Here is a 24,559-nt window from a genome sequence, read left to right as displayed (position 1 = left end):
TTGTATCAGTCCTTGTATCTTTTATTTCACATCTTCCCATGTTGATGACTAGTGCATAAAAATACAATTTAGAAAATTACATTTACACTACACAATTGCTTATTACATTACCATATTAGTTCACTCACATTATCCGAATATAAGAAACAAATATCTGTAAATAAAACAGTACAATTGCAAAAAGGCAAAATTGGTCAAACAAAACAGTACTTCACAATTCAATTTAAGTTAGTACTTATAAATCTAATTTAACTTGCAGCATGTTGCTCTAAGCACAACACTAAACAAAACAAACATAAATTTACACATTCTTAAGATGAACTAAACTCTCTGTGACAGCGTGACTTGCATATTCTGAAAATGAACTATAGTAGATTCAACCCATCGTGGGACGTTTTTCCAACAAATCCAGGTTGCCGGTCTATCATCAGCCAGTCATGCATAGCGTGATATGCATGATCGCATGGTAGCCTGAATTTGTTTGAAAAAACGTTCCAGGATGGGTTGAATCTGCTATAAACTCTCTGTGACAGCAGTTAATGTTTAAAACAAAACTAATACCTTCATCATAATTGATGTTTAAACCTGTGTTACAGGACGATGAGTTTGTCAAAAATTACACATCTGAAAGTTTGCACATTGTGTAAGCTTCGCAACTTTCTGTCCATTTATTTTAGACACCCAGGAATTACAGGATTGAGCTTCCATCTAAAATCCATCCACCCCTATGGAAGGCATGACCTTAATCTCCCACACAGGGGGTGTAGATTTCAAATGGAGTCACCAATTCAGGTAACCCCATTTGAAATTCACACTTCCTCTGTGAGAGATTAATGTCATGTCTTCCACAGGGGGTGTATGGATTTCAACTGGAATAGCCCATTATGTGACTGGCTCCACAAAGAGGAGTATACATTTGAGATTCCTTTTCACATATTTCATAGGCCATTCGCTGTCGAAGTGATGTAATAATCCGATTAACTACCAAAGCTGTACTAGTTCGTTCACGCAGTACCACTGCATTGAACCATAGATGTCAAAGAGCAGGGATAAAGATCTGAATCGTAATTCTATAGAATACGCATATAATGCTGATCACTCGCACATGTAAAAAGAGCGGTATTGTATTCAATCTATGATTGCAGACATACAGAGGTGATGAATGCAACCTGCTTTTAGTGCAGCGCGATATATTCAAAAATTGTTTGAAGCTATTTGCTATGGTAGTTAATCTGATTATTACATCACTTAGCGAATTGCGGTGATTGACAAGAAACCAACTTCAATTCATACCAGCTGCAAAGAATAAACACTGTCAAAACATAATTATAGTATTAATTTATAACTAATGAGATAGCCTAGCAGCAAAAACCAAATTCCACATTTTTCTTGTGGTACCTCTGAGTGTGTTACATAATTCATATTGAAAATTTAAGACATTCTTTTCTCCAATAGCTTCATAGCTTCAAGTATATAGTTCTGCAACTCATTTAAAGTAAAAAGTATATAATACACAACAAAAACATTAATTACCAGTATGCAGGCCACAAATAGTTTCTCCAACTTGTGTGAGTGTCACGGTCACCAAGTTGCACACTGCTTGAGGTTGAGGGGCAATGTCACTTGATATTGGGAGTACATGTATAAAATGCAAATCATATCCCTCTTTAAAAAGTTGTACCGCAAGAAGAAAAATGTTAGAATGCAAATGACGATGCCTGACAACTAATTTGAGGTCTGCCAGTAGGTATATATATGACAAAATGAGATCATTAAAATAGCATGTACATTTATGGTTTTAAGATTTATGGTGACTGGGAAAATGAGTCAAATTGCTTCCACTATAACCACCAATTTTCAACATTTCATCAAAAACGAAAAATATCTCATTGTGTCAGAGCATGTTACGCGCAATGCAAATACACACAACCATGCACACCTAACTGTGCTCTATTATACAGGCATGAGACTACATTTCAATGAAAAAAGAAAAAGCAAAAAGCGCGTAATATATGGCAAAAATGCTCAAAACGGGCTAAAAAGAAATACAAACATGTAAATTTGGGGGAAAAAAAGGAATTCCTTTTAAAAAAGGAAAATTCTCATGCCTGATTATAATACAGACAAGAACCAAAGAAAAATTAAAAACTGTTGGAAGCATGTGAAATGTTTACTCCAATGCATCGCAGGCCTGGAAAAAATATGGAATCCAGAACCTTCAGGGACTATTTTTAGATTTGGAGGGAAATCTCTTTTCCCATGAGAGAAATAACAAGAAATTTATCTTGGAGTGAAATTAGCTTACCCTCTCAGGAAATAAACATTTTTTTTCCAGCTCTACCAATGCATGTTTGAAAATTGCTCATACATACTGCAACATACTCCACTCTTCTCATCATTACAGTAATTTATTATACCCTGATACTAATACATAATTCACTGAAAAGGAGAACTTCACTGAAAATGAGAACTATACACAGAAATTGGCAAGAGTCTTACAATACCATCTTTGTTTCAATTTACAATGATTCTCCATGACAGAACTTCCCCATGAATTCAAACTCCAAAAATACAACATGCTATATATACAAATGTGCCATACTTTGACGGAATGCAAGATATGGCAAACTTATTTATCCATATTTTTTGGAAATCATGGTACCTTTTACCATTTCAGCTTACATGTTTCCAAATTGGTCTTTCAACTCTTGTCTATATAAAATCATCTAGGATCAGCCTTTGTAACACTTGCAGGTTCACCTTTTTTTGTGTTTTTGTGTGCAGATTGATTGTTATTTTATATATCTATACTTGTATCTTTTCCCCAAATACAAGCGTTCACAATGTTCGTCTTGTTATGTACTCGTAGATGTAGAAACTTGCGATCAAGCAAAATCAGTCGGAACTCGGAAATATTAAATTTTCAGCTTCTTATAGGATAGTAAAAAGCATTTACAAAGCTGGATTTTGCAGAAAACTCCATTGCATTGAAACTGAACAACCAGTTTGAAAGATATGAGCAATTAAAGAGTTTCCAGAACAGGAAACAAAAGAAAATATTTCCTTTGTTTGGCTATATCTCAAAATCAATATTTCTGAGTTCCGACTGATTTTGTTTGACCCCATCACAAATAAGTCTTTCAATAATATAACATATAAGATTTGTCCACATCAACATTGTAACACATTCTATTTCAGCTTAAACTTTTCCAATTTCATCTTTCAAACAATTTTATACAAGCGAATTACCTAGATCACCCTTGTATCACTTACATGTGCAGTTCTTTGGCAGCTAAAAAGCTGTCCTCGCAAAGTAAACCATGCAGACAGCGTGGACGCATCGTTATTAAATGGTGATGAACAACGGTGAAACATGATTGAATCCCTAAGTGAACAAATAGTTACCAAGGCAAATTGCCTGAAAGATGAGCTTTTTTTCGCATATTGCAAATACTGAATTGAAATCAAATCCATCTGCTCCAAGCTCATAATATGTATAAAGCTTATGGTCAAACCTGTCTTTGCAATGGCAATATAGATGAATCTGACGAGCCAAGTGATGGTCAGGATTAAGTCAGCCATAGTTGGGGGCCATCCGCGCCAAACAAGCTTAGTTTGTTTGGATTGCGATCCAAGATGCCCACTATCGCGAGCGCATCGGAGCACATAGCACTGAGCCGCGTCACGGGAGCGGTAAACGCTGCACGCCTATGATACTGGCGTCACATAAAACGGATGGATGGCCCCCAGCTATGGCCGCCAGTGAGGTGTAGGAATGTGGCTCGTCGGGTTCGTCTATAGTTCAGCTATACTCTGATCCCATTGCAATTTTTGGACACCTTCCTCTTCACAGAAAAAAACTTAATTTCCCCTCCATATTGTGGCAGCATTTTAAAACTACAAAAATTAGAGACAAATAGCTTCCTTTTTCTGAATTTCTTAATCTACTATATATGGCAGGATACCCAATACCTTGCTCGAGAAATAAAAAGATATTCACGTGTTTGTGGATACCATTATGAGTGACAAAATGGTGACCATTACCCACCTTTTAAGGTTGTTTTTTATCATATCCTCTGAAATGTTACATTTTGAAAATTTTTGACCGGGCCTGAAGAAAATGTTGATTTCCAGGTAACCTCCCAACATTTCTTATGTATGTCTTTAACTGGGGAAGCATAATTCCCCTCCAGCAGCCACATTTTCCTTTTTTTTTATTTCCACATTTTTCCAGGCCTGGAATCTGATATTTTATAACAAAACATTACTATCACTCTGACTCCCAAAGAATTGATTAAGAGAAGGGAGTGTGTACCTGCAACAATTTTCAGCATAGGCTAAAGTGGCAAGTTTTCTGTTTTCTAAAATTGGCAGATTCTAGGCAAATCTAGCCATTTAATTAATAAAAATGTAGATTCTAGACACACTATGTAAATATCCAATATTATATTGTGACTATCGTTAATACTATCATGAGATTGTGGTACCGAAAGTGGAGTAAAACGGCAAAATTATGACCACTAATTGGCCCTAAAGGCAAGTAAATAAAGGAAGTGGAGGAAAATATCAGTAAAAGATGGTGTTTGCTTCTAGGCCTTTTGCTGAATGTACATTCAAAATAGCCAACATTTTAGGTGGAAATAAGTTTTTTTTTCATGTTTCAGTAAAACGGAAAACTTGCCACTTTAGCATAGGTCAAAATAGATTGACAACTGGCACCAGGAAGAGCATGATCATCTCGGCATTTTACTGAAAGATCCCATTACACACAGAATGTAAACAAGCACATACTTTAATTCCCACATATGTCACTCAATTTGCAGGTACACTGTTATCCCTCCACGAATGACATGCTAAAAATTCTGGCCTTGAAATTCAAGGAGGCCACCTGTTGCCCTTAGACTTGGCCTGGTGCTCCTCAAATTCAAAGCATATTCTTTGGTATATGTTGCTCACTGGCCTTGAAAATGAGTGTCTTGAAAAATGAATTTCTCCAACAGTTTAATTCATTGCAAACACACTTTTTTGAAATGCACACTGGAATGTGGATTCAGATTTTCAAAAATTCAGAAAACTTTCCGCCTCTGCCTCATTCATTAAATATCAATGACGGTGATGTATTAGAGTGGCACATGACTAAAGAGGTACGAAACCGACTCCCCATTATGCGTTCTCCTGATTGCTTCTGCCAACATCATGGAAATATCTATCACCTGAAAAAAAAGTATGAAAAACAAAGTCAGATCTACAACAATTTTACATCCACATTGAAATTTAAGATACCGCCCATAGAACAGGTTTTTTTGCATCGCCTAATGGAAAATATGATTATTTAAATTATGTTTATTTATATAATTCCCGTCGGTCATGCCACTGTTTTTTCCATGTAAAAAGATTTAAAGTTTCCTATACATCTGTGATGATAACCTATGAGAGAGCGAGAGTTAACTCAAGTAACTTACAGTGACTTTATCACTCTGTTTCATCTTTTCTTCTTGTGGTATTGTATTAGTGACTACAACCTGTTCAAAGCATGCATTGTTGATACGTGAGATGGCAGGGCCGGAGAAGATGCCATGAGTCAAGATGGCGTACACCTTGGTAGCCCCTGCATTCCTAAGTCTGTGAAAATAAAATAAAAAGGTACAACATTGATCAGTGAATGATATTTACATTATTATCTGTTCAACTCCAGTGACACCTCATGGACATTTTCTTGGGTTGGATTAGGCCTATGTTCACTGAAGCGGCATGAAAACAAGGACAGCCTTGTTATATTGATTTTTTCGAAGTAATGTTAATGCCTATTTCAATGCATCCAAAGGTCTAAATGAGGTGTGACAGGAGCTGGAATAGGCAATAAATGCAAACTTGGAGAGTCGTTATTGTAAAGAGGAAAACACACACATGTAATGATTGAAAAGAACTGACAATTCTTTAGATCACAAAATATCCATTTTCATGGTGTGTGTGGGGGTGGGGGATGAGGCTCTAAATCAGGTTACCCACTTTTAAGCAAAAGTTACACACACTTTTTGCATGTTTTCAGTACATGTTTATTGACATTTTTTTAGTATAAATATAACACATGTTTATTGTTTAGCTCTTCTCTTTTTTCTTTTATTTATTATTTCTTTTATTGAAATATTACACTGATTTTCCTGAAGTCCACTAGAGCCTCCCTTCTTTAACCAAAGCTTGCACAGGAATCAACACAGCCTGACAAAAACTCATATACCTGTGCCCCCTGGCAATGAGACTTGTGAGATATTTAAGAGTATGCATGAAGTGAATCATGACGGTGTAAGAGAAAGTTGATTTAAATTGGTTTGATTGAACCAAGTAATTAGTAAGTTATCAATTATTATTATTATATTTGTACACAAGACTTGTGGCTGTTTTCATGATCATTCCTATGCTTGTTGAGTAATGGTCACATTGCACTAGTCATGGGTTATTAAACTTTGGCCACTCTTATGGACATAAGTTATTTAAAATAGTATAGTCTTTAATAGTATTGTAACCACACCTGATGGCAATGTCCTACTTATGTGCGAGAGGACTACACTATTTGTCTTGTTTTCCTTGTAAACCTTGTAATTTACATATATACAATGTAATTTGTAAAGTAGTTTCTTATGAAGGAACTTAATGTCATGGTTGGTGATTTCGGACTGTGAAGGGAGGAGTGAGAAGTATGTCTGTGAAACAATAGAGAGATGTGTACTGTTATCATTTGATCCTGATTGGTGATTGGTTAGGAAAGTTTATTGTAAGTGATTTTGAAAGTTCGAGGAGAGAATGGTATGATTTAATTCAGTTAGACTGATGATGTTAAAGAAAATAGTCAAGCTCTGCTTCTAGATAGCGATACATCTATTGTATTGACACTATATAAAACTACTAATCAGTAATAAACCAGTAGATGTAGAAATACAAAAATGTGTGAAGTTTGGACGTGTTAAATGTATAACTAACCATGCTACCCAACTAACCAACTTCCCAGCAAGACCATTTTGACTGATAGTGGGAGTGATGAACAAGGTCATTCAATCAGGTGGAAACAGTATGTGGACAAATTGCATCATCCCTGTAACAGGTGGGCAACCTATTCACTTTAAAAGTCCAAAAATATAATTAAGGGGCCACACATGTTATAAGTCCAGACAATAATGGTAACAAACACAGCCTGTAAAATTGCATCATCCTTTCAGTCAGGGGTGGGCAAGCTTTCACTTCACATGGCCAAAAAAATATATTAAGTTGCGTGGGTTGCACAGGCTGCAAGTACAGATGAAAGCATATCTGGTAAATATACAGCCTGCCAGAAACCGTAGCACCAAAAAATGTGATTTTAAACAATAGGAGCAACAATTGAGGGTAATCTTAATTATAGGCTAAAGAAAATGACATTAAAAATAAAAGAATTATCTTTCTCAGATATCTTGGACCCTGAAAATATCAATCGCTGGCTAGTCACAGTCGCTCACACCTTCTAGGTGAAACATAGAGCAATTACTTTGATTACTTACTTATCAGCAGCATGGCATATTGTACCACAAGTATCTGCCATATCATCCACCAGGATAGCTACTCTGTCTTTGACTTCTCCCACTAGTACCATTGAGTCCACCTCATTAGCCTTCTTACGCTCTTTGTGGATCAACGCAAACTCTACGTTCAATCTGTCAGCTATTGATGTTACTCTGAAAAACAAAACAAAACAAAAAATAATCATGCAAAAGTGAGCTAAAAAAATCTGCACAAAGATCATTGTGTCCAAGTGGCATTGAAATCCAAGGTTTAACATTTTTTGGCACAAGGGTTTGGCACATGCTGCCATACAGAGACATACATCACAGGGACAATAAATTACATTTTAACTACAATGATTTTCAATTTTTTTTACACTGATTTTCAATTTGTTTTCAACAGTGATGCATATTTATGGAATTGAAACTTGTTTACTAAAATCGGAAGGAACAAAATGTAACTAAAAATAAATTTGATTGTGTTGATTATTGGAAGCGTCCACTTTACCACAATAATAAACCTTGTATGTGCCAGCTGTTTCAAAGCCAGTCATTGCTTATGTCAGGGCCAGATGATACTCATCTGTATCCATCACAACCTTTTTGACATCAATAATTAAATAGAATTTCATTTAATCTGTTGCTTCTAGTGTTGTGCCATCCGGTCACAAATCCTACATCTTTATTTTTACTTTGTAGAATCATGTGAGACATATGCAGGCCTTGCCGTTTGAGGCCAGCGATCACTCTCGCTCGCCACCGCTCGCCCAAACTCGATTTCTAGCGAGCGATTTTCCACTCGCCATAGACACTAATTATCACTCGCTGCGAATCTCCAAAATCAGCAGTTGAATCAGCCAATTCAGCATTTAATCGTTTCTGTGCCCTCTCCAAGCAGAGAAACTCACAAATTTTAGCGCGCTTCGCGCGCATTTCATCGTAAGTTCGTAAATACCGTTTCAAGACCAAAGCTCTACTTGACTATACCTATATAAATGGTATTTGTGAAAATTTGACCACTCGCCTAGTATCATGCTAGCGAGTGATTAACCACTCGCCTTTAAATTCTAAACGGCAAGGCCTGCATATGTTTAAGTTATAAAAAACCAAGTTAAAGATGAGACATTTATGAAACCTATGGCTTTTATAATAATAATCTTATGCTATATGCAGGGTGTTATGTATAAAGATCTCAACATATTTTACAAACATGTTAAAAATGCAAATAAAGACAATTAAATATAAACACTTAAAAAGTAATTGCGATAATGCACTAACATCCCTGCCTCTAGAAAGCCAAGTGGACTATAGAGAGACATATGATTTTTAAGTACAGTCTACATATATCTACCTTGAGTCACTGGCACAAGCTTTGAAGTTCAATGTGTGCTGCGTTGACTTAGCTTGGCTTCTTGCGTGTCCATATGTGGCATGTTGATCGTGCACGTAAAAAGTATGCACACATACAAAGGAACACAGAATACCCTGAACTTCAAAGCTAGTGCCGGTGACTCAAGGTAGATATAGACTCTAGTCTATTACTTCAAGAAAGTTGGGGCAAGAAATTTTGCTATATGGCATTGTTGCTATATCTGCCTATCTTCCCAGGAATATGAACAATTTTCGGAGCCTGTTTCCCAGATTACATAACAATATCCAGTCCACTCACCTCTTGGCACCTCCTGCATCAGGTGATACTATAATACTATTCTTCCACTCGGGTATGTTTTCCTTGATCCATTTTAACACTGCTGGCTCTGCATAGAGATTGTCCACTGGAATGTCAAAGAAACCCTAAAAAAGAGAAAGTGAGAATGTTACAAGTAGCTAGATAGATAGAAATCTTTATTGCAGGGTGTTTCAAAAAGGTAAGTTAATGCTTTTAAAATATTTGCATGTATTTTGGGATCTTGTAGATAATGCAAAATCAGAAAAAATATTGTTATTGGCAGTGATTCTAGTTTCGATTAGGATTACATCACCTGCTGACACACAAAACAGATATAAATTTGTGATTCTTGACTTAATTAAGTGTAATCATACATACCTGTATCTGTGAGGCATGTAGATCCATTGTAATAATGTGATCTGCACCAGCTACTGACAACATGTTGGCAACCAACTTGGCTGAAATAGGAGCACGACTCTGTAAGTAATCAAACAAAACAAGAGAAAGGCCTTTAAGTAACAAGTCATTGACATAATTCATCATTTTTATTTGCATATTTTAATTAAGTTCAATGGCACTACCAAATTTATATGACTTTTATGATGCGCACCACAGCATGACGTGACTTGTTAATTCATCGATGGAATGAAATTGCTGTATGCTTTTCAATTTCAAGTCAAGGCAGATAATGTTGTGTGTGTGTGCATGTGTTTTACTTTATGTCTGTATAAAATGTAGTAGTAAATAATTTGGCTCTGTAATGTAAGCTACTTTTGTATTCCGAGCACCATCTTGCTGAGTCCATACTCATATGAGTACAGTACAGTAAGACAGAAACTACACTCTGCACTCACACATTACAAATTAATCATTGTCATGTTTATGTATGTACGCTCTTAAAACATGTAACTTCAGTTTTGGCTGAATGAAGGAAGTAGCCAAACATTGCCGTTTTGGAAATTGTGGTATTTATAGATTTTAACATGGATCATTATTGAATGGTCTGTAGTAATTTGGTTTATTAATGGTCATCACACAAACACTGTTCGATTACTAACAATATTATTTTGTTGTTGTTGTTAAAAGGGAATCAATCACGTTTCACCGTTGTTCACCAAAGGTTAAAACAACTTGCGTCCGGTGTGTCTGCATGGTTTACTTTGCTCAAGCAGGTAAAGCTGAACTTGTGAAGTAAATCCCAGGGACAACGAAAATGCATCCTTGTTAAACGGTGATGAACAATGGTGAAACAAGATTGAATCCCTAAATGTACGATGCTAGAACAGTGTGCATGGTGTGGTCTGAAATGCTGAAATTACGCATACAATTTGCATGTAAAGGCATCCCTTGAAAACAAGGAGGTTAGTAATGACTAATGATGGCAGCTCTGGTCCTGTTGCCCAGTGATTTGTTGAAGATGATGTACAGGTCTATCTCACAACTATACAATGCACCCAATATTACCATGCTTTACCCTATTATTCAACCCCTTCTAGTTAAAATTAATCACCACCAAGCAAGTCATCTATACTGATCAGAGTTCTATCCCCTATGCATCACTCTGGTTGTAGGAAACAAACATGTTTTGCACACTAACACACTTCCACTAGATTGCCTACATTTGTACAGTATACTATATGGACAAAACTGTCAAGAAAGATTATTCTAAGAGAAGCAAATTTGACAAAGAGCCACGGATAGGGGTATATCTATGTGTAAAAACATTTTTGACTGATGGCAGGAAGCAACCAGGGTGCATGGTGTAGCATATTTGACATTGATCAAGACATTGTGCTCTTGCGAAGATAATGACTGCACTCCACCACCTGACACAGAAAAGGATGAAAACATGTGTAACACATGAAAGACTGTATCTTACAGTATTCTAACATATAATATCAATACCCAGAACGTTATTAGCCATCTGAATCTGTATGAGAAGATAGGCAATAGGCACATGATAATAATTTTTATATTTTGAAGGATCAAGGAGACATTTATTTTTAAAATACAAAAATATGTTGTAATTCATAAACATATAAATAATACCAACAGACCAAATGTGGCAGCTCTGTCGGGATGATTTGACTGTGATTGGACATTAGTGTTGGGCGACTAAGTCGACTGAAGTCGAAGTCGCGATTGGTAACAGTCAAATACCTACAAAAAATGTATTTTATGCCATAAAAATATCCATTGCTTTGAAAAAGAGAAATGTTCATATCATCTAACTACAGTAGAATTTTTTTAAAGTATTTTGGACAAAGATTTTTTCCCAAATTTTGTGCCAAAAGCTGAAGAGGGTAGAGGGGGCTTAAACAGATGTAAATTATGAGTCACAAAAGGCACTAATTGGGGGCTGCTAATAAGGTCAAATACAGTATCTACTCAGGAAAAAATATGAATAAAAATAATATCATAATAAATGAAAATGGAAAATAATCCATAAACATGCACCACCAACAATACTACGGTACTTGATCCATGAATGAGATTCACAATCCACTGTCAAATAGTACATATTTGTACATGTACCTGCAACTGCAAGAGCATGCAAGAAGCTGAATATTACACATTTAATAAATTACGTAGTGAGATACATACATGTGGTCGCATGTCATAAGTTGGGTATGCTAAAAGGGTGGAGGGATTACACTTTTCTGAAAATTGCGATACAAATTTGATTGGCTTTCCGTAACCCCATATCCTACAGCAGTGGTTGATACCTCATTTTAAGCCTAATTTTATACTCTTTCAGTCTACTGAAGCATATAATTATACATTATTCAGCAAAAAAAATCACATCAGTTGAAATGAAAAATGCCAGGGGTGGAGGAGCAGGCGGATGTGGAGCAGGCGGATGCGGGAGTGTGCAATAGGGCCTATATGAAAATTCACATGTCAGCATGTCAAAACTACTGGTTACTTTTCAAATCTAGGGAGGGTATGATGTGTTGACAGCTGTGAATGTTGAATTTGTACAACTAAAACAATTACTGACTACTTAAGGTGGTACTACACCCCTGATAAATTTTGTGACTAATTTTGCATTTTTCTCAAAAAGTAACTACACATTGGTAACAAAAGTTATGTAAATTATAGGGTATTAGGAATCAAGTTACTACAATGGAATTTCAGTGATTCAAGACAAGGGGTTCATTATATAAGTTAAGAAATGAGGTACATTCTAGCGGTACCTCTTTTCTTATCATAAATAATACCGCTTGTCATGTCACCAAAATTCCAGTGTAGTAACTGGATTCCTTACCCCTATAAATATACATAACTGTTGTTACCAGTGTGATATTATTTTTTGAGAATTTATTAAGGTGTGAAGTGCCACCTTAAAAGGTTATATGTTCCATTTTTTCATTTTTAATGAATTCCTAGTTGAATTTCAGTATTTTTAGCAGTATGCTAATGTGCATTTCTCTTCTTGATAGTCATTTCCTCAATAATAGAATAACTATCTCGCTAATTACTCGTAAAAAGGTCATTGACCTTCACAATGTAATTAACATACGTACAATTATTTTAAATAGTTCATTTGAAGCGTTAATGTATTGAGAACATATCCTCCAAATCTGATGACATTCTTTCATAAAATAAAAATTTTACAGTCATTTTTGTAATTGAGGTCCGATTTGAGAAAAACGCATTTGAAAATTGAGATTTACATAGACACCTGTGTATTAATTAATTAGTAATTAAGTATTATCTCACAAATTAAGGAGGTATTAAGGTTAAAAATGGTGTTAATTATTAGAGATTGTCAATATATACAACATATCAAAAAATACATTTTTTGTCATTTTTGACCATGTAATGGAAATTGTACCCAACTTATGACATGCGACCATGTACAAAGGTGCAGGAAACTAATACATGAATCCCTCAATATCCTCATCGCTCTGATAAACTAATGCACATTATAAGTGTATGTTTAAGAATGTTTATTTGATTTTGCTCAATATACTTTGATAACTGATAATGTTGTTCTCAATATTTTAACTATAACAATATTTTTGATCATTTTAGTGCAGCAGAATGTCTGCAGTACCGGTATGTGAAACTACATGTATGTATGACAATGTACTGTAGTTGTGCACCCCTACTCCTGGTACAAATAGGGGCCAAATACACATTCTAACAATTTGCAGAAAATGTACATGTATGCACCTCATCCATTTTTGGGCTTTGTCTGCCCTGTTGCCCGCCAGTGCCCACTCCAGTCATAGTCAAAACAAAGAATCACTATTTTGGGCAAATATGGTCCAACTTTACGAAGTAGATAATGGCGTACAATTTTACATTTTTGATCTCCTCGAAAATTCATCAAGAAATTCCGGTGCTAGAAAGTAGCACAAAATTTGCTGCATGTGTTACTTATATTCACAAGCTGCAATCTGCATGCATTTCCATCCAATTTTTTATTTTTTTATTTCCAGATTTGTTTTCTGGAAAAAAGTGACATCCCTGTACAATGTACATGGGATCTGATACAGAACAAGCTACTTCCAAAGGGCTCTTTCACTTGAACCAGGGGCTATTTCAGAACCAAACACGTTTGACTCTAACCTAATATATAATACTGGTCCAACGTAACAACAACTTGACTCATATGAAATCAGGTAGTCCCAAACTAATCAAGTAAACAATAGTTATCATGATGATCAATGCCAAAGTCCTAATATTCAATGTGTTAAAACACTTGGTTAAAACCCATATCAAAATATTTCTCTGGTCACACAGGTTCAGACCCAGGGTTCAGAATAATATTGAATTGAACACAACTTTTAATTCTGGAGTGATGCCAAATTCCTGTGAATCCTGTTGCAAAAGCCTCACAATTGAATACCTGAGTGGAAGAAGGGCCCAACTCCATTTTACCAAAATGAGTTTATCATATCTTAAAAGACCTGTACCGTTGCCATTGCAACATATATGAATTTCAAATGTATGTTATAATGTATGTTCATGTACCAGTACTCAAGGTCCCATCAAGATAAAAACAGTCCGTCTCTTAGAACTTTTCCAAATAGTGTGTTTTTGTTAGTATCTCAAAAAAAGTGTTGATGGAGTTGGGCCCTTCTTCCACTCAGGTATTCAATTGTTTTTTCATCTAATGCCAATGTTGCATTACCGAGACTCAAACTTTTTACTTTCAAAAGAAAAGTGTTTGATTGCCAGGCAGAAGCTTGGAGAAATGATTTGCGTGCTGCCTAAACCCTAATGAGATGAGCAAAAATAAACGAATGCTACACAGCATGATTACATGTACATGTATGACATTGCTGGCAGAAATAATAGATGCTGCAAATGAAAGAAGCCACATAAAACAGCCATGCAGACTTGAATCATAGACAGTGGAAAAGTGACTTCTATGCTATTCCAGGATTCAAAATAAGCAAGAGCCTGGGTACTTGTGTTATTACTGAACCTGTAATTAGCCCCTGGTTCATTCGAACTTTATACACAAATCCATAAATTAATCCTTACACAGATTCTTCTGAAAGGATTTGTGTGAATCAATTGATGATTTTCATTTTTCAGAGACAGCTCCGACAATTAATTTGTAAAAATTAAATGAATAATGAATTTGTTAGAATCACAAATGATTCTCGCTCTCTGACATGCAGGGCAACTTTCTGCTTAATATTCTAGTCTACTGCAATCATCTGCATCATAATTTCCTTTATTCACTCCTGGTCAATGTGAAATTGCACTTGTTTCTTAGACATCGCAACAAGGCAGGGGCAAACAGACTAGACCAATTAGTACTCAGGACTGGTTTGATATGTGCTTATTTTGAGCCCTGTTCCATACATCATTTCACTTACATGTGAAGCAGCTCTGAGCGACATTGAGGGTGATCCAATAGGACTATCAGGTATCTACATAGCAAATATGTGTAAGTCAGTAGATTTTAAGTGTGCCAGTCTGCTCAATTTACTTACAGAAGACACATAACAGAATAATAATTGTAAACTGCAGCATGACTCTCTAATGATCTACCACAATATATTCCTCCCTCTTTCCAGGTGCTCAGTGGACTAAATTCATTGTAAGCAGTGAATGACACCTTAACACTAAAAGTTCATCAACATTCATGTCTAGATCCGAGAGTGTATGTTCTTCTTAAGTAAATTTCCTAACTGTTTATGATAGTTTCGGGTATGCAATGGGCGGTGATCTAGCAGCTAGCACATCTATGAAGCCAAGTCTCCACCCCTTCCACATGTATACGTGCTAAATGGCCAATGGTTTTTAAACTGTCTTGTTGTCAGTAATTGTTTATCACTTGTCTTCATGCTTGTAAATGCTTGATGCACGGCACCGGCACATAACTTTGAAGAGTTAGGAAATTTACCTTGTTTGTTAATTTACAACATGGCATAATGTCAAATAGTACAATGGCACAAAAAATGCAGCACAATTTTAATGTTGCATCACATATAAACAACTAACAGGTATCTGCAATAAATGTGTAGCAGTAGCAAAATGCTACACAATTTTGGAATGTGTAGCAATTTTGTTCCATTCATAAGCATTCGCTCACATATTTGGTGAGCATTTTTGCTACACAAATAAAATTGCTTAAAGGGTGGGGTATGAACGTTTGGACAGTATTTATTGTGGGACATTAGAGCACATTAGACATATCGAATTGCATTCTGAATACGAAGAATGTCCTTTTGATATCAAATAATTTTGATTTTTTGAAATTCGCATTGTAATACACATTTTATGGCAAATGATTAAAAAGTGATATTTTTGATATTTAACAGTACTAAAGTAAACTTTATAAATCTGATGATTTATACTTAAAGTGTATGTAGGTGGGATGAAAAGCCGACGATCAATTGAAAATTTTGACCTTTCGTATTGAAGATACAGATTTTTTTTCCCAAAACACACAAAAAAATAGGTCTTTTTAGGAAAAAAAATCCATATCTTCAATATGAAAGGTCAAAATTTTTCAATTGATCGTCAGCTTTTCCTCCCAGCTACATACACTTTAAGAATATATCATTAGATTTGTAAAATTTACTCGAGGACTGTTATCAAAAAAATGTGAAAATATCAAATTTTACTAATTTGTCATAAAATTTGTATTATATCGTGAATTTCAAAAAATGAAAAATATTTGATATCAGAAAGACATTCTTTGTATTCAGAATGCAATTCGATATGTCTGATGTGCTCTCATGTCCTATAAAAATACTGTCAAACGCTTCAAAACGCTCATTCCAGATCCCTTAATGCGGACCCTGGTATCAGTGGCTCTTAGTCAGAGCGCACACAAATTATCAACTTAAAAAGAATCTTTTCTGCAGAGTAATTGTACAAAATAATAGTGCTAATAGTTAAATACATACATGTACAGTACTGTCCCAATAAAAACCTAACAGTCTCTGCTGGCGACTCATAAATATAATTACAAACATGTATGTTTGAGTTGAAGTACATGTACAACAGCTACATACATGTACCTTAAATCAAGATTGCACATTTTTGCATGTTTTAGCACATTTTGATCCAGTGGTAATTCTGAAATTGTTGTTGCAACTTTGATTGAAAAAGTTTATTTACGCCAAATTTATCTGAAAAATGTATAGCCTACATTACTTTAGAACAGGAAGATGTCGTCACCTGTCTCAGTTAGGTCCTAATTTTATTGGGATTCTCTGTACTCGCAATCAACCCTGACTTTATCAAGAAAACAAACTCATTACCTTGTCCTTTTTGTCTTGTCTTGCGTAAGGAAACAATGGGATGACAGCAGTGACACGAGATGATGAGGCAATCTTGCAGGCATTGATCATGATGAGCAATTCCATCAAATTGTCATTGATGTCTCCGCATCCACTCTGCACAATATACACATCTTCGCCACGGACACTCTCACCGATCTCCACACTGTAAAGTAATGCATCCATTGACAGAAATATGTAACCTGATTGATAAATTTTCCACAAGGGACACAAGCCTAGTTTAATGAAATACAAATCATCATTGTTTTGTTCAACCTCCTGGCAATGCGCACATGAACACTTCAGACATGCGGCGGGATGCGCATATTTTGGGGGGCTTTGGGGGTGCAAGCCCCCGTGGTAAAAGCAGGGGCGGCAACAAAGAAGGGGCGGCAGAAGATTTTTGATTTGATTTGATTTGTTCGGGTTTTGACAACCCTGGATAACCCAAAGAAAGCCTAAATGAACCATGGGGAGAGCAGAAGTTTGAACTACAGAAGTTGCCAATTAATTTCAGCTTTTTTTTCCCAAGTCAATATCCCAGCAAATCGCCACCGCCGGGAATTGCGCCCTGGACCTCATGCACTAAAGGCAAGTACCCTAACCATTGCGCCACGCTCTCCCTATAAAGGGCGGCAAGAAGAATTATTAAAGAAAAAAGGGCAGAGCAGAAGGGATGGGAAGAATTATTAATGAAAAAAGCGGAAAATTATTGAAAACTAATGTAACAATAACTTTTGGTCGCCAACAGGGCTTGACAAGGCGGGGTGTATGGGGTGGTGGTGTAACACCTCTAATTCTTTAAATTAATATTTTTATAAAATTGGTGAAAATTTTTTTTAATCCTATTCCCCCCCCCCCCACACTTTTTTTTTAATTCTGGAGCGCCATCCTGGCTGGAAAAAATTGGGTTAACCTATTTGGGCTGTTGCTGCAGGGGGCGGCAAAATTGACATTTTCTGTAGCCCCCCGGGGAAGGAGCGGCCACAATATGCCATGCACTGACAGAATATCTTTACTACAATATATACACATGTTTGTGACATTTGCTGTATTTTAAATTCCTGCAGTAGAGTTGTCCAAGTTTGTTCAGAAGTAAATACAGTTGATCACAATGCACTCTTGCCAAGCAAGTACGTAACAAATGCACATAACTTCCGAGTTCATAGTGTCTCCCCCTATTGTTCCAACATTATTGCACTTGAAATGCATTTGGTATTTAGGGACTGAATCATTGTGGCCATTTTTCTATTTGACTCGAAAATTTTCCGACAGTGATTTCTACAAATTTAGTTTTAATACCCAAAGTGTGGACCATAATAGGAGGCTGTCTTTGTTGTACAACTCACATTTTGAATAGTGATTGGAGAAGTGACTGTGACTACAAGTGAGTAAGGCTCTCACCAATTCCTGGGTATCAGAGTTCCTGTCCGTCCCTGGCCTACCCAGGTAAAAAAATAAATAAATAAATAAATACAAAAATTGAAAAAAGTTATTTACCCTTAATTAATTGTTATTCAAGGTTTGAAACCGGAGAAAAACTGCTGTACTATAAAAATGAATAATAAAAAAAATTCGCAAGTTTTATATTACGGTACTCTTGCTTCTATTGACTCTAAGGACCGTCGATGAATCGATAATAATCAAAAAATCGGCTATCCAATAATATCAATATCGCCGATATCACTTTCGGAAGAAAATCGATATATCGGAGTTGCCGATAATGCAAAAAAGATTCCAACAATTGGGCGTAGGCAGTGTGTTAACCGCCGCAATTATGTCAGTACAGACGTATTTTGAAATGTAAAAACTTCTAGAATCAATAAGACCGAGTGATGTTGATGATTTTAAGCCCGTACTTAAACATCTTTTCACGAATGATTTGACACCGACTTTTCCGCTGGCAGCGCATTTCCCAAGTATTCAAACTTTTGAAGCTTAGTGACTTGAATTTTCAGGTCACTAAAATTGGGAGGAAAATCGATTTATCGATTATTATCGATAATCAGTGACCAATATATCGATTTTTAAAAATCCTAACATCGACGGTCCTTAATTGACTCTAGCAATGTCCCAAAAGTTATGACCCCCTCCCCCTCTCAACATACATGTATGGGATCAACCACTGAACCAGTGACTGATGTAGCGATACAGACAGAACCATGACTATTGTGTGCAAATTTGAAGCTCGACTTCATACTATATGTAGTACGGCTGCAGTATGGAGTGAACCATGCCCGTATTTCTTTTTTTGGGGGGGGGAGGGTGCTTTAGTGGTGTGGCGAGCCCCCTGCAGGGTAAAAGCAGTGGCGGCAAAAAAGAAGGGGTAGTGGAAGAATAAGGGGCGGCAAAATGATAACCTGCCTATAATCTTTTTTTCCTTTTCAAACCATCAAAAAAAATTAGGGCAACCTTTTCGGGCTGTTGATGAAAGGGAAAGGGTGGCAAAATTGACCTTTTTGCAGCTCCCCACCCCCCCCCCCCAGCGATAGGAGCAGCCACTGTGAACTACTCTACTGAAGACTGAGTGATGATGAGATGGCACTGTCAGTGTCAGACTATATCCAGTCTGGACAGAGATCACACTTCATGTGTGATCTCTGTCCAGAGAATCACAAAACTCGTTTAAACCAGGGTGATACAGTCGATATTCTTCCGAGGACGGCCTGTCACTTTCAGCTTCCTGAGAACAGTGGCGTAACTAGTCTAGGGTTGGTAGCGCCCGAGGCAAGTAAACAAAATTGGCGCCCCTCCCCCACCCGAGAATATCTTAGACGCGGGCAATGGCGTAGCTAGGGGTTGTGGCGCCCATGGCTATGGCTGCCCCCTTTCTTTAAACTATTGCGCCAAAGTTTGGACAAATAAGGCCTTCGTCTAATTAATCTTGGTTACTGGATGTATTCTCTCAATTAATTTTGTGCTGAAATGTGCGCGAAGCCCCCCGGTAGTTACGCCACTGCCTGAGAACACTCTTGTACATAACATACAAAACCACAAACTCACTATCTTCAACTTGCACTTACTCACAAAATAAAACAAATATCTATATAATAATACGCATCGTCTATCTGTCTATCTGTCTATCTGTTTATCCGTCTGTCTATCTGTGTGTCTGTCCGCCTATTTTCTCGGAGACTAGGGGTGCATACGTTCCTCAAACTTGGTGGGTGGGTGCAGCTTGACCCCATACAGATCAAGTTTGTATTGGTTAGTGGGTCAAGGTCACCCGAGGTCATCCAGGGGTCAAATTAGTAAAAACTGTTATTCTCAGAGACTGGGGGGCGCACGTTCCTCAAACTTGACGGGTGGGTGCGTCTTGACCCGGGACAGAACAAGTTTGTATTGGTTAGTGGGTCAAGGTCACCAGAGGTCATCTAGGGGTCAAATTAGTCAAAACCGTCATATGGGCATGCAACTTGGTGGGTAGGTGGATCTTGACCTAAGACGGAACAAGTTTGTATTGGTTAGTGGGTCAAGGTCACCCAGGGGTCACCCAAGGTCATCCAGGGGTCAAATTAGTAAAAACTGTTTTTCTCAGACACTGGGGGTCGCACGTTCCTCAAACTTGACAGGTGGGTGCGTCTTGACCCGGGACAGAACAAGTTTGTATTGGTTAGTGGGTCAAGGTCACCAGAGGTCATCTAGGGGTCAAATTAGTAAAAACTGTCATATGGGCATGCAACTTGGTGGGTAGGTGGATCTTGACCTTAGACGGAACAAGTTTGTATTGGTTAGTGGGTCAAGGTCACCCAGGGGTCATCTGAGGTCAAATTAGTAAAAACTGTCATATGGGCATGAAACTTGGTGGGTACAGTCAACTTTTAGAGTCAAATGTTTGGACGGTCATTTTGGGGTCATCCGGGGGGGTCACCCAGGGGTCAGCTGAGGTCAAATTAGTAAAAAATGTCGTATGGGCATGAAACTTGGTGGGTACAGTCAACTTTTAGAGTCAAATTTTTGGATGGTCATTTTGGGGTCATCCAAGGTCAAATTAGTAAAAACTGTCCTATGGGCATAAAACTTGGTGAGTAGGCCTACAGTCAGCATCAGCCAGGTAATCGCGACAGCCGAGAACCGCCAAATACGGGTAACCGCCTAGTTATTATTAATTATTACCGATCCTGCTGAATAACTTTTTAATATATATCATATGTGTAAGTACATTGTATTCTTTTATATTGTCATGATTGTCAATTTCATGGAATCCCATTGGCGTTGCCGCTGCAACTTGTGCAAGACATATGCCAGCCAGCATGAAGAATGAGTCGGAAATGATTACCATTTTATAAAGTTCAACTTGAACATCTTGAACATCATGAACATGTGACGTCCACATCATGCACTAGTGCCGTACTATTACACTGACTTTCGTATTCGGCGAGGAGGACGATTTCGACCTCCTGGTTTGTTTACAAACAGAGAGGACAGTCGAGGTAGACAAAAGACCGTTCCGCTTGTCCAAACACTCAAGTATCAGAAGGATGGTCCACAATAGCGTGATTCACGCTACATGAATAGGGATTAAAAAGCTGTCAAGTAGAACCATGTGCTTCTTTTGTCCTATTTGCCATCAAGATTTCATATGGAAACAGTTCAGACCCAGTACAGGATCATGTCAGAAATTAATATTTTGTTCTGGGTCTGGTTATTCGGACTAATCATGCACATGCACATGTCTAGAGTTGGGCGACTAAGTCGCCAATAGTCGTTAGTCGCGACTATTACTGATAGTCGCGACTACGACTATTGAAAACCAAAAGTCGACTAATGCAAGTATATTTTTGTGTTTAATAAAAAATTACTTTAAAAGTGCCAGTTATTCGCACCAAAACCAACCAAATACTAACATATAAACTGCGAAAAATGTGAAAAAATGTTAGTCATTGTCTTACCAATAGTAACACTTAAACCAACAAGTAATCATAAAGTCCATAAATCATCATTAAATTGGTGTTATTGACTTGTTGTCGAACAACTTTCCCACAAGATAAAAGCCGTCAAAAAACTCAAATTACTTAGAACTGTCGAACATCTCATTATGATTATAATTTATGCAGCGATAACAGGTGTAGCAGCGTCATAGCGTGCATGTACAGACCCAGGTTGGGTGTTTGTACCAACTACTGAAGGTATGAGATTATTTTAACTTTGGAAAGAAACAGCGAGAACTTCCGAGAAGTGTTTTCCAAAAGGGAAAATTTAGGAAAATATTATTAGATTAGAAGTACTTTTCACGTAATTTCAAAAAGCTATGCTTATTGTGGTAACAGAATATTTAGAAAGCAATAGGAAAATAAACAAATTAGCTGACAAACAGTCGTAATGTTGCAATGCCACCCTGTAGCGACAAATGCAGTAGTCTAGATGAGGTCAGGTGGCGAGGTCGGAGGTGAAAGTTAATCGTACATGCACGATGCAACACGTTCATGAGCATACCATGGAAAATATGCACTGCCGTGCGGCATGTTTACATATTTTCATGCACAGCAAAACATGAACACGAACGAAGATCGCTATTCAGCATCGAAGTGGTTACGTAATTCTCTTGGTTACCGGATCACGCTACTTTGGTATGCCTTCGAGTGCCATATACTTTATGTGGTGATCATTTCGATCGTGGTTCATTACTCTAGCGCGTGATCCCGTTGACATAGTAACATTACGTAACTTCGATACTGAATTGGAATATTGAAGGTTTGAGAAATTATATGAAGTTTCTTGTGCTGTTGCTGGAAAGTGGCAAGTGAATTTAATTGAACAGAAAAGTTAGGCCTATATTACAGCACTATACAGTCAAATATTTGCATCGCATCCGTGCGCTACAGTGTAGCAATTTGTATCGCAACAGTGCTGGTTTGTGTAGCAAACTGTGATGCGATGCCGGCAATCACGGGTCCTGTAATCATGCATTATAATTTATACTAAATTGCCACCAATCTTTCACCCGATTTTTCAATCCAATTTTAACCACAGATAGTCGCGACTATAGTCGTAGTCGCGACTATTTGCTGCCGACTAGTCGACTAGGAAAAAAGTGATAGTCGCCCAACTCTACACATGTCATGATGACCATCAGCATGATCAGATTCAGATCAAATGGATCCCGACCGTCCATGGGACCATGACAATGAATTTTACTTTTATTTAAATTTTCACATGGATTTTATTCATCACAAATATACACACCACTACATTTGACGGTCCAAATCTGACAATGGCATGTATGTCATGGTGCAGACTGCCAGAGCTGAGCCAGGATAGTATCTCCACACAGTGACACACGTATACAACACATCCATCATACATTTGTCATAACAATCATGACAATGAAAATGATGTTTATTTACACGTGAGGCATGTTTGTCTTACCATGTCTCCTGGTTGCTAAATTTCTTGGTGACAACCTTTCCTAATTCAATCCCTAATCTGTCTGCTATCTTGTGAGCCAAATCCGTGTGCGACGAACCACCAAAAACTTTGATATTCGGCATTTTTGTTGGTTTATTTTCCAAACTCAGTTCGCGCGAAATCACGATTGATTGGTTTTTCATTACAGACATGTAGTACTTGTATTCTTGTTTTTTCCGCGAACTTATTAATATTAATTAGCTGACGTCATCTGTGGACTGCGCAATAATTATAAGCCGGAGCGGAGGGAGGAAATGCCATGCCAAAATTGTTTGCCACCACTCTTGCTCTGCCAAAAATTCAAAAATTGTTTGCCCCCCCCCCCATCGGCCTGCCAAACCCCATTTGCGTATGCCAATTGTTTTGCTTCCCAATATTACTCCCGTATTCCAGAAAAATACAGATCATGATGCAAAAGGGGGGGGGCCTGAACATTTTGACCCTCCTAAGGGGGGCTGAAAAATGAACGGTCCCTAATTTTTTGGGATCAAAAAATATTGTCAAGTTCTGCCATAGCTCAATCCTAATTCATTAATTTAGTCCTAACTGGAGAAAAAATAAAAAGTTCACTATTTTACTAATTTCTTGAAAAGGGAGCCAAAAACATGCATAGTTTTCGGCATGTTTTCTGATAATCCAGTCACAAAAATCACAGACTTGGAACAAGTCTAAGCATTCAAAATCTAGAGTATGCCGAAATTTTTCTCTCATTTGCACTTTTTTGTGTTACTATTAATTTTGGTTAGATAATGGTTGGTAAGAATGAAACAAGTGTTTTCCAAAATTTAGGATGCATAAACTGAAATTAGTCTTAGCACAAGTCTTTGGGCTTGATTGTCACAGCATACGAAAAACACTCCAAAAACACATGTTTTTTGCCCTTATTTCCAAAAATTGGCTAAATATTAAAGTTTGAATTTTATTGCTAGTTAGGGAGCGATCGTTATTTATGACAGAGGGGGGAATGGGAAAATTTAGGGGGGAACACGAATTTTTTTTTGGGTCTTTAGGGGGAACCTAAAATTTTTAGTTGAACCAGGAGGGGGATTGTTAAATTTTAAATGGAGAAAATTGGGAAAACAAGGGGAACACGAAAATTTTGAGTGGACACTAGGGGAACACGAAATTTGTTGTCGATATTTTTTCCAAAACGCCCATCCCCCCCGCCGTAAATAACGATCGGTCCCTTAGGACTA

At 37.2% G+C, this 24,559-nt stretch overlaps 1 protein-coding gene across 2 annotated transcripts; it reads right to left on the bottom strand.

The window, feature by feature from the left end:
• LOC140160981 (ribose-phosphate pyrophosphokinase 2) lies at positions 1 to 23,530 on the bottom strand. Of its 2 annotated transcripts, XM_072184336.1 has the most exons (8): positions 23,325 to 23,530; positions 16,938 to 17,121; positions 15,042 to 15,095; positions 9,580 to 9,678; positions 9,202 to 9,326; positions 7,533 to 7,706; positions 5,463 to 5,622; positions 1 to 5,213 (listed from the first exon to the last, which is right to left on the bottom strand). In XM_072184336.1, the coding sequence occupies exons 1-8, from the start codon at positions 23,513 to 23,515 to the stop codon at positions 5,121 to 5,123; spliced, it is 1,080 nt and encodes a 359-aa protein (XP_072040437.1). In that variant the 5' UTR covers positions 23,516 to 23,530; the 3' UTR covers positions 1 to 5,120. The 2 variants fall into 2 exon arrangements, with proteins under 2 accessions (XP_072040437.1, XP_072040438.1); XM_072184337.1 differs by lacking the exon at positions 15,042 to 15,095 and having other exon boundaries at positions 23,325 to 23,529.
• Between the last annotated feature and the right edge of the window lie 1,029 nt (positions 23,531 to 24,559).

This window comes from Amphiura filiformis, chromosome 9 (genome assembly GCF_039555335.1).
Source record: "Amphiura filiformis chromosome 9, Afil_fr2py, whole genome shotgun sequence".
NCBI lineage: Eukaryota > Metazoa > Echinodermata > Ophiuroidea > Amphilepidida > Amphiuridae > Amphiura > Amphiura filiformis.
This window is presented reverse-complemented; position numbering and strand designations above follow the sequence as displayed.